Source organism: Elephantulus edwardii, unplaced genomic scaffold (genome assembly GCF_000299155.1).
Source record: "Elephantulus edwardii isolate Elephantulus edwardi_28Jun2011 unplaced genomic scaffold, EleEdw1.0 scaffold00041, whole genome shotgun sequence".
NCBI lineage: Eukaryota > Metazoa > Chordata > Mammalia > Macroscelidea > Macroscelididae > Elephantulus > Elephantulus edwardii.
Window position 1 is genome coordinate 5181602 of NW_006399791.1, and position 10658 is coordinate 5192259.

A 10658-nucleotide genomic window follows, 5' to 3' on the forward strand; every position below is an offset into this window, starting at 1 on the left:
CACCTTGAATTGATTTTTGTGTATGGTATGAAATGTGGAACCTGTTTCAGCTTTCTGCAGGTAGCAGTTCGGTTTTGCCAGCTCCATTTGTTGATGAGGTTGTCATTTCCCTATTTGTTAAGTTTTATTTTCTTGTTGAATATAAGTTGACCATAGATAGATGCGCCTGTTTCTATATTCTCAATTCTGTTCCATTGGTCTATGTGACTGTCATTGTACCAGTACCATGTTGTTTTGGTTATTGTCACTGTGTAGTAGGTTTTGAGGTCAAGGAGTACTAGGCCTCCCACTTCATTTTTCTTTATCAGAAATGTTTAGCTTATTCAGGGTCTTTTGCCTCTCCAGAAAAATGAGTCAGTTTCCTTGAAATATTAATTTGGTATCTGTATTGATATCTGCGTTGAACATGTAGTTTGCTTTTGGTAGGATTATAATTTTCACAACATTGAGTCTTCCTATCCATGAACAGGGAACATTTTTTCATTTCTTTAGGTCTTTTATTGTGTCTTGCAGAAATGTTTTGTAGTTTTCTTTATATAGATCTTTTGTATCTCTAATTAGGTTCACTCCAAAATATCTCAATTTGTGGTTGGCTATTGTAAATTATATTGCTTTCTTGGTTTCCTTTTCTGAGTTCTCTTTGTTACTATAGAGAAATCCCACTGATTTTTGGTATTGATATTATGTTCTGACACTCTGCTAAATTGGCCTACACAGTCTTAACAGTTTTTTGTTGAACCTTTGGGGTTTTCTGGTTACACTCTCATATCTTCTGCATATAGTGATAGTTTAATCATCTCTTTGCTGATCTGGATGCCTTTTATTTCCTTCTCTTGTCATAGTGTTCTAGTGAGCACTTCCTACAATATTAAATAGAAGTGGTGACTGTGGACATCCTTGTCTGGTCCCTGGTCTCAAGGAAAATGCTTTTAGTGTTTCTCCATTGAGAATGATGTTCTTGGTTTTGCATATACACTTTTTACTCTGTTGTGGAAATTCTCTTCTATTCCAATTTTCCTGAGTGTCTTTATCAGAAAGGGGTGTTGGATTTTGTCAAATGCCTTTTCTGTATATCAGTTGCTATGATGATATTGTTCTTGTTATTTACTTTGTTAATATGGTGAATTATGTTGATTGTTTTTCTTATGTTGAACCATCCTTGCATACTTGTTATGAATTCAACTTGGTCATGGTGAATTATTTTATGTGCTTTTGGATTCTGTTGGCTAGGATTTTGTTAAGGTCTTTTGCATCTATATTCAGGAGAGATACTGGTGTGTAGTTTTCTTTCTAGGTAATTTCTTTGCCTAGTTTTGGTATTAGAGTTATGCATGCTTCATAGAATGACTCTGGACTGTTCCTTTTTTAAAATTTTTTTGAAATAAGTAGAATTGGTGATAGATACTCTCTGAATGTTTGGTAGAATTCAGCTGTGACGCCATCTGGCCCAGCATTTTTCTTTCAGGAATTCTTTTTATGACCTTTTCAATTTCTTCTTTTGTGATGTGTCTTTCCAAATGTTCTGTATCTGTCTTTATCAATCTGAGTATGGCATGAGTTTCAAGGGTTTTGTCCCTATCTTCTAGATTTCCGAATTTATCAGAGTATAGCTTTTCATAGTATTCTGATATTAAAGATTTAATTTTATCTGGTTCTCTTGTCATGTCACCTCTATCATTTCTTAATCGAATTATCTGTGTCTTTTCTTCTTTTGCTAAGTTTGCCAGTGGTTTGTAAATTTTATTTACCCTTTTGAAAAACCAACTCCTGGTCTTATTGATAGGTTTAGGGTTTGGTTTTTTTTTTCTGTTTTCTATCTCATTGATGTCAGCTCTTGTCCTTATGATTTCTTCTAAAGGCTGTAGGTTCAGTTTGTTGTTTTTTTTTGCTATTTGATGAAGGTGATGAGTTGGATCATTAAATTTTCTTCTTTTTTATGTGTGTGCCTGTTGCTATGAACTACCCTCTGTAAACTGAATTACTTTTGAGTTAAGCAAAAGAACAAAATAGACAAACATAAATGCACATAGAGAGGAAGACTGTTGCCAAGTAAAGGTCATCTAAAGCTGAAGAACTGGGAATACGAACCTTGAGAGTATTATCAGCATTGACAAGACTCTGATTTGGACTTTGACTCCAAAACAGTGAGAATTTCTGTTTTGAGAAACCTTCCACTGTGGCATTAGGGTAGTGCTATATATGCAGAAAAAAATCGTGGGAGGCAGGGCTTTATGAGGAGGAATGTAACATCAAGTTTGGAGGAAGACTCATCAACAACCTATATTATGTAGATGACACAACCTTGATTGCTGAAACTGAGGAGGAACTCAAGTGCTTGCTGAAGAAGGTCAGGGACTCTAGTCTTCAATATGGACGGAATCTCAACATGAAGAAGACAATGATTCTCACCACTGGGCCGATTGACAGCACCATGATAGATGGAGAAGAGATTGAAGTTGTTAATAATTACAGCTTGCTCAGCTCCACAGTCAGCACTCTTAACATCAGCAGTCAGGAAATCAAAAGACAAATTGCATTAGGAAAATCTGCTGTCAGGGACCTCTTCCTGAGTACTGAAAAGCAATGATGTCAGCCTAGAGACTTAAGGTGCACCTAATCAATGCCATGGTCTTCAAATTACTTGTTACACTTCAGAGAACTGGACATTGACTAATGATGACAGAAGAAAAATTGATACCTTTGAGTTGTGGTGTTGGAGAAGAGTCTTTAACATACTATGATTGACCAAGAAAACAAATAGGTCTGTCTTGGAGAGAGCGAAACTCTTCTTGAAATTTCTCCTTGGATGCTAGGATTTTGAAGCTGTGTCTCACTAACTTTAGGCAGGTGGCCAGGAGAGACTGGTACTTGGAAAAGGACATCATGCTTGGAAGGGTAGAGGGAAAATCCAGGAGAGGAATGCCCCCCATGAGATGGATGGATAAAGTAACTGGAGCAGTGGAGGCTATTGTGTCAGAACTAGTCAGACTGGCTCAGGATAGGGCAGGGTTCAGAGCTGCTGTACATAGGGTCGCTGCGGGTTGCAGGTGACTCCACGACCCATAACACCACCACCACCACCAACAACAGATAGGTAAGACAGAATTTGGTACCAGTGGAGTGAGATGCTGTTGTAACAAATACCTAAAGTAAGGAAAGATCTTTGGGATAGGGTCAAGACTGGTAAAATTTGTTGTATGTGATAGTAAGAGCCCTGGTAGTGTAGCACATTTTATGTTGGACAGTTAACTTAGGTTGGCCGTTTGAATCTGCCATTCACTCTGCAGGAGAAAAATTACGCAATCTCTTTCCATAGATATCTACATCTTTATGTGAATCTCAAGGAGCTTTGGTGGCCTAGTGGCAAGAAGCTGCGCTGTAATCCTGAAGGCACGCAGATCGAGGCAACCGGTTACTCTGTGGGAGAAGGATGGGCAGTCTCTTCTTGTGTGATTAACTTATCTGAAAACCTGCTGGAGGGTCAGCTGGAGGGTTGGTTCTGACTTGACAGTACACAACAACTTTAAGAATCTCAGTCTGTTCACCTTCTGACCTCTAATGAATTTATTTGGAAGCCACGTACTGCAGATTGGTGGCTAACTTTTAGGGTAAAGTAATACTTTAATTCTTCATAATTGAATTTGTAATAAAATCACCTCATGGGTTAAAAAAAAACCCAAACCAGTGGGTTTCCATGAATTTGAATTAACTCAAGTGTAGTAGGTTTCGATTTTATTTTGATAGCAAAAGCCTAGATTTTCTTAAAGGATTCTTTGGGAGATTTATAGATGTTAAAAGTAATTCTTACCAAAGCTCATAATAATCTTCAGGGCTATGGAAAAAGCTGTTACCATAAACAGTGAGAATTGTGGGTGTTCAGTATTCTTCTGATAAGACTTAAAAAGAAATGAACTTGTAAGAAAGGCGATCTTTGTTATAAAATGCTAAAGAATTTATATCTGAATTAGAATTTTTACAGAAGAAAGAACTTGTGAGTAACTTAGATGGTAGCTGAGGATAATCCTAAGCAAAATCATAAAAGGAGTGGTGTTTTCTCCTTGTTGCTTATACTAAAATGCAAGGAAAAAGATGAAATATGAAAAGAGTTAAGAACTTCAAGATGTGAAAAATTATCCTATAAAAACTAGGATAAATAGATACTAACTCACCCTCTAGTCAGAACCAGTTCATCATCAGCACAGTACAATCAACAATCAACTGACAACAACACTCTTGGCACCAGCAGTCAGGAAATCAAAAGACAAATTGCACTGGGAAAATCGGCAGTCAAGGGCCTCTCCAGAGTACTGAGAAACAACATTGTCATTCTAGACGCTGAGGTGTGCCTGATCCAGGCCCTGATCTTCACAGTTACTTGCTGTGCATCAGAGAGCTGGACAGTGACAAAAGAAAAGTTGATGCCTTTGAGTTGTGGTGTTGGAGAAGAGTCTTGAACGTACGACGGATTGGCAAGAAGACAAGTTTGTCTTGGAGAGGATGAAACCAAGTTTCTCCTTGGAGGCAAGTATTTTAAGACTCGTGTCTCAAATACTTTGAGCATGTGGACAGGAGGGATCTGTCCTTGCAGAGATACTTTGTGCTTGGAAGGGTGGAGGGACAGCCCAGGAGAGAAAGACCCTGGATGAGATGGATTGACACTATAACTGGGTAAGTGTGTTGAAGTCAGTGAGACTGGCTCAGGCTAGGGCAGGGTTCAGAGCAGTTGTACATAGGGTTACTATGAATTACCTGTCACCACATAACAGCATTTTATTGTCTAGTTAGAAACAACTCATAGTAAGTTTTTGGAAGCTAAAAATTGCATGAGAGGAGAGTGCCCATCTTTTCACACAGAGCTACTGTTGAAACTCGCTATAGTTGAGGTCATACTTCCCTTTCTCTCATTGCCATCTGGTTGGAACCACCTCATAATAACCGTCCAGCAGCCTTTCTGAGGCTGTAAATCACATGGGGGGAGATTGCTTATCTTTCTGTCATGGAACTGCTGGTGAATTTGAGCTCCTAGAGAGGCATCACCTGCTTCCCTTTACTGCCAGAGAGTCTTACAAAAACTGAAGAGTGCCCCAGGAAGGACACACAATCTCTCTGCTAAAGATCTGCCTATGACTGATAGATCTGATAAAGAACCTTTGTAGAAGTCCTATCAACTTTAAACTGAAAGGACCTAGACATAGAAAAGAGAAAGAAAGTGTTCTGCCTGCTTGAACTCTAAAGGCAGGAAATAAACTAGTAGAACTGTTTGGTTGCAAATATCTGTTGTCCTCCAAGGAAAGGAAGTATGGATTCCAAGAACAATTTGCCAGTGAAAATGTTATGAATCCCAAAATTCTGATCCACAGTTGATCCTGGGAGTGAGGTAGGAGTAGGTAGTGTTTTGATACATTGTGCATGGGATACCTAGGTCAGAGGAAGCTAGCAACAACAAAATTTTTTCCTAAGGGTCTCTGTGGTGACCTCTGACACCATCTTGGGTTATAATGATGGTGATAACTTTCATTTGTTCAGCATGTGATTATTATGTGGCAGACAGTATACTAATCACTTTGCATATATTAATTCACAAAAATCTGAGATAAATTATTCCCATTGTGCACATAATTGTTGTAGATATTTTGCCCATCTGACATTGCTGGATTTTCTCTCCTACCTCTGAACTGACTACTCAAGGCAAGCTGTTGGTACTTAACTGATATGCTAGAGTAGTTCTGAATGTGAATTAAATAACCTCATTTGCTTTTATTTTAATTGCATGGTATTTTAAACTGTATCTCTGATTTGGTGTACTTGAGAGGAGAGGGAAGCTTTCCAGGTGTCATTTGCCTTTGAATTTAGAGGTTGTGATGCATCTTCCTAATGAGAGAGGTGGTGGGACAGGATGGCAAGTTATTTATTTCTAAATTAGATTTTGTTAGGCTGATTGAGATGGCAAGGTTCTTAAACCTTCTCTTCCTCCTAAGGGAAGCACGTGTATCCCAGAAGGCTTCTAGAAATCTATGTGTGTTCCCTATTCTACTCTGATGATGCTTTACTCACTGGTTCTAGTGCTTTGGATCTTTCATGTATTTGTTGGTGGTCTTCTAAAACTGTTAAAGGTGCAAATACAATGTGAGGGTGACTGAGTCTGGTTTCTACTCACTTCATAAAGGTGAACTGTCCCCATCCATAATACCCATAGTACTAAAATTGCTACAAGGTCAAACATACAACCTCACGTTCTTCTTCATCTATTTCTACCAGTCATTGTGTCTGGTGTTTATTGCAAGACTTACAGACTTGACTTAGAGTTGTGGGGTTTATTAGGGAGGTAGGTTGGAGAGTAGGGGAGACAAAGAATATCTCAGTGCAAGTCTAGGTTTAGTCCAGTCCCATGCCAGATTAACAGGGTGCACAGTTCCTCAATTAGTGACAGTCCTGGTTCAGTTCAGCACAAATACAAGAAGCCTCTGGCTCAATCTAGCAAACTGTATCTAAGAGCAGTTCTAAGTCATCTGTTCCTTCAGTAATCCAGCAAGCAAATTAAGTGTGGCCTTTAATTTAGAGCCATTACAAGTCAGCTTTTCTTTCAGTCATCCAGTAAGCAAAACCTTTAACTGTGTTTTTATCTCCAGGGTTCCTCTGGTTACACCTTTCACAGCTGTGCCACAGTCTCTTCACCCTCTCTCCACCATCACTGGCAGTGTCTTCACAGTCTCACCACCATGTTGCCCTTTATCACAGTTGGAAAGTGTGCTTTTATATTGGTCCCATGGCTGTTGATGATTTGCAAGCATGTGTTTGCAATCAAGGTAGCTGGAGACCATGCCTCGGTAAACGGGGGCTACCTCAATGTCTAGAAAAGCCAATTTTCAAGGGTTCTGATACCCCAAAAACTCACAGTTGTCATTTACTTGGCTTAAACTTGACCAAAGTCTGGGAACCCAGACATAAAAATATATAGAGAGGAGTTCAATGAAAAAAAAGAGTTGGTGATCTTTTCTTATAAAGGTTTATATAGGAAATCCTATTGAGAATGTCTCTGAGTTGGAAACAGTTTTGACACCCAAGAACAGCAGCAAAATATGTATGTTCCAGCTATATACAATAACAACTGTTTTATAAAAATCAGGTTAATTATATGTATTAAAAGGAATTTGTCACAGTATGTTCTAACCCTTTGCCAGAATATAAGAAGGCCTTTCCAGCCTGCTTTTTTCCTTCTCTATCTTCAGTAGTTGCTTTTTTATAATGCCCTTCAGTTTTATATTCTTCATAATTTTATCCTCACTTTCAGGCACATTCTTTTCCTCTGAGTTACCTTAAGGATTGTATGTTTATAGGTGATTGTAGTTTGTATTGTGGTGGTTAATAACATAAAATCTTAGTTCCTATTCTAGATTTGAGAAAAATGGCTTTTGATTGGGTTAATATTAATATTCTGCTGACGCTCAGTGTACATGGCAAGCAGTTGGTTAGTGCTTGTTGAGCTGTGAGTAAAACATGCAACCATAAGAGTTGCAGACTATAAATTCTAACATTTTCCCCCTAATTTTATTATTTTTTGTGTGTGTACCATCAAATCAGATCTGACCGGTATATGAGGAGATTATCCCTCCTTCTCCAGCACAGCATTTGGTTTATTTGAACTGCGTACCTCTGGGATTGCAGTGCAACTTCTTGCCATCAGGCCACCAGAGCTTACCAAATTCTAACATTTTAACTTGAGTGACAGCTAAGACATCTTCACTCACTCATTGCTGTTGAGTTAAAATAAACTCATAACTTACCTTTCAGCATCTGTAAATTGTACAGGAAGAGAGTGCGTTCTTCTGAGTGCTATTGGATTTGAACCACCAGAGACACATCACCCTTGACTTAGCAGCACGAATTTCTAAGACTAGGCCACCAGAGCTCCCTAAACTTTAGTGAATTCCTTTTAGAAATCTGTAGTTGTAAAAAGGACTGATGTAAATTCATTTAACCATTATAAATGGTGAACTATGGAGAGAGTTTGAGAAAATAGCTTTGCAAGATTTTACCTTTCTCATGATCCTCATGACTTGCAAGAGATAGCAGTCTTTTCAAGAGCTTGTTCCTTTAAGGTCAAGGTGCAGTCTGATGCTTTGGTGTGACCTTAGAGGTTTGAATTCACAGCCCCTTTGTGAGAGAAAGATAGACAGTCTCTTCCTGCTAAGAATTACAGTATTTGAAACTCAATGGAGGGCCATTGTGAGTTGGAACTAACTAGATGACAGTGAATTTTGAAAATTTTGACAGTGTAACTTCTGGTTATTCTCAAGCTTACCTGGGTTTTAAAGAGCGATATTCCCCTCCCTCTTTTTCTTCCCCAAAATAATAGTGAAAAGATTTTAAGTGTCAGCTTTCTTACTTGATCTAGTTTTTGTTTTCCTCCCAAGTTGGTTAGAAATTATAAAACTGGTGAGATGAGACGTCTGTTAGAAGATTTATCTGTCAGCCCTTATTTCATTCCTTATTATGTCAGACATTAGATGTGGAGAGTGAAGGAAATTAAGAATAACATCTAGATCTCTGCATTGGGCATCTGGTGAATGGTGGTGGTGTTTGCTTAACATTAAGAATAACAAAATAATTTTGTTTTAAGGATTCAGTTCATGTATCTTGGTGTATTGGGTTGCTTTTTAAATTCAGTAATATCTCTATTGTATCTTGTGCCAGTAATTAGAGTTGTATGTACTTTTAATTAGCACATAGAATTGCATAAACTTAGCTAATTCTCTTTGGATGCTTTCTCAGCACTCTTAATGCTTGCTACATTCTCTCTTATAATTATTCCTTGATATGTAAAAATAGCAACTATTCTATGCCAGGCATTGTACTGAGTATGTATATGCACCATAAAAAATTTGGTGTTAAGTATAACTTAAGAAAATAGGCATACTTCAGTGGTACACAACAAGAAAAAGAAAAAAATAGGCATACTTTTTCCAGTTTTACAAATAGGAGTACTGAATTCTCCAGTGGTTACGTAATAATTTGACATCACAGCCAAAAAAGTGACAGATAAAAGATGTATTAAAAGCTTTTGAGATAGAATTTACATACCATAAAATTTAGTTTTTTATAGACTTCAATAGGTTTCAGTAATATTTACAGAGTTGTACAGCTATGACCATGATATAATTTTAGTATATTTTCATCATCCCCAAAGGAAACCTCATAACTTGTTTGTTTAGCTATGACCCCACAGGTCCTACCCCAAGTCCTTCTCACTATTAATCTACTTTACCAAAAACAAAATCAAACTCAATACTGTAAGTCAGTTCCAACACACAATTGACCACCCTCCATTGGTTTTCCAAGATTATAAATCTTTGTGAGAAGAGACTACCCAGTTTCCCCCCATGGAGTACCTGGCGAATTTAAACCACTAGCCTCACAGTTAGCAGGTTAGACTCTGACACTAGGGCTCCTTTTGGAGGACTTTCTATTTAATGGTCTCATGTAACATGTAATCTTTTGTCACTGCTTTTATTTAGTGTTAATGATTCTGAGACATGGTCATACTATACCATTCCTTTTTATTGGCAAAAAATGTTCCATTTTGTGGATATGCCTTCAGAACCAAAATCTGAACCACATATATCTAGTTCTACAGTTCCTGTGGTGCTACCTGCCGTGCTGACTCCTATATATGTTCCTACTAGGTTACTGAGGTATTTATAATTTTACCATCTTCCCCGCTGTTAGGGCTTTCTCAAGCCCTATTACTCTGTCTGCAATAAAACACATTAAGTGTTTTAATGTGTATGTAGAAAGCTTAGGAAGCTGAGGTTGTTGGAACTCTTTAACTTATGTTTGAGAGAAAAGTGTGCCAAAATCTCCTAAAGGTATATAGAAAACCCTATTTTCACTCTTAAATATTTTCCTTTATGTCTAGGAAGAAGAGACAGGAAGGATCAAAGATTGCTGGGACAACCAGGAAGCACCTGCACTGTCCACATGTAGCAATGCCAGTATCTTTCGAAGGATAAATGGCATATTGGATAATTCTCTGGATTTCAGTAGAGTCTGCACTACACCCATAAATCGAGGAATTCATGAGCATTTACCAGGTGATTTATATTTTAAAACTTGGCTACACTAGGCTTGTATTCAGAGATGCTGCTTTATGAAGTCTCTGATGTATGACTTTTAGTCAAGACTTAAACTTTTTTTTTAAAAGACTTAACCTTTTTGTGGTTCACTTTGTAAATTGTGTCCCTCTTTGAGTTAAGATTGCTTTTGATTAAAATATACAAATATATTTTACAATGTACAAGAAGAATGGGTAAAAAAGGATAAGTCTAATAGGAAAGTGTATATAGAGAAATGCAGTGTGGACCACATTATAAAAGGAAAAAGACATAATAATACTAATAGTAATTTATATTAATGTTAATTTACTATTTAATCTGGTATTTAAAGTATTGTCAACATATAAGGAATACAAAGATTGTTAATTTTTGTTATAAAACTTTGAAATTGGTATTTTACATTTGTTGTTGTTGTTATGTGCTGTCGAGTCGCTTGCGACTCATAGTGACCCTAGGTACAACAGCCCTAACTCCACTCTGTCCTGTGCCAATCGCACTGTCTCTGACACTCCCATTCCAATTATCTCAGTCACCGAATCAATCCAC

The 10658-nt window shown here is 37.6% G+C and overlaps 1 protein-coding gene across 2 annotated transcripts in view; it reads left to right on the forward strand.

Annotated features, from left to right (window-relative positions):
- CPEB1 (cytoplasmic polyadenylation element binding protein 1) overlaps positions 1-10658 on the forward strand; it is a 171714-nt gene that overhangs the window by 21321 nt on the left and 139735 nt on the right. Inside the window, exon 2 of one of the 2 annotated variants that reach the window (XM_006885137.1) lies at positions 9917-10091. In XM_006885137.1, coding sequence (XP_006885199.1) covers positions 9917-10091 — 175 coding nt within the window. Of the gene's footprint in view, positions 1-9916; positions 10092-10658 lie in introns of those variants that run through there. The other variant, XM_006885138.1, reaches the window with a different exon arrangement.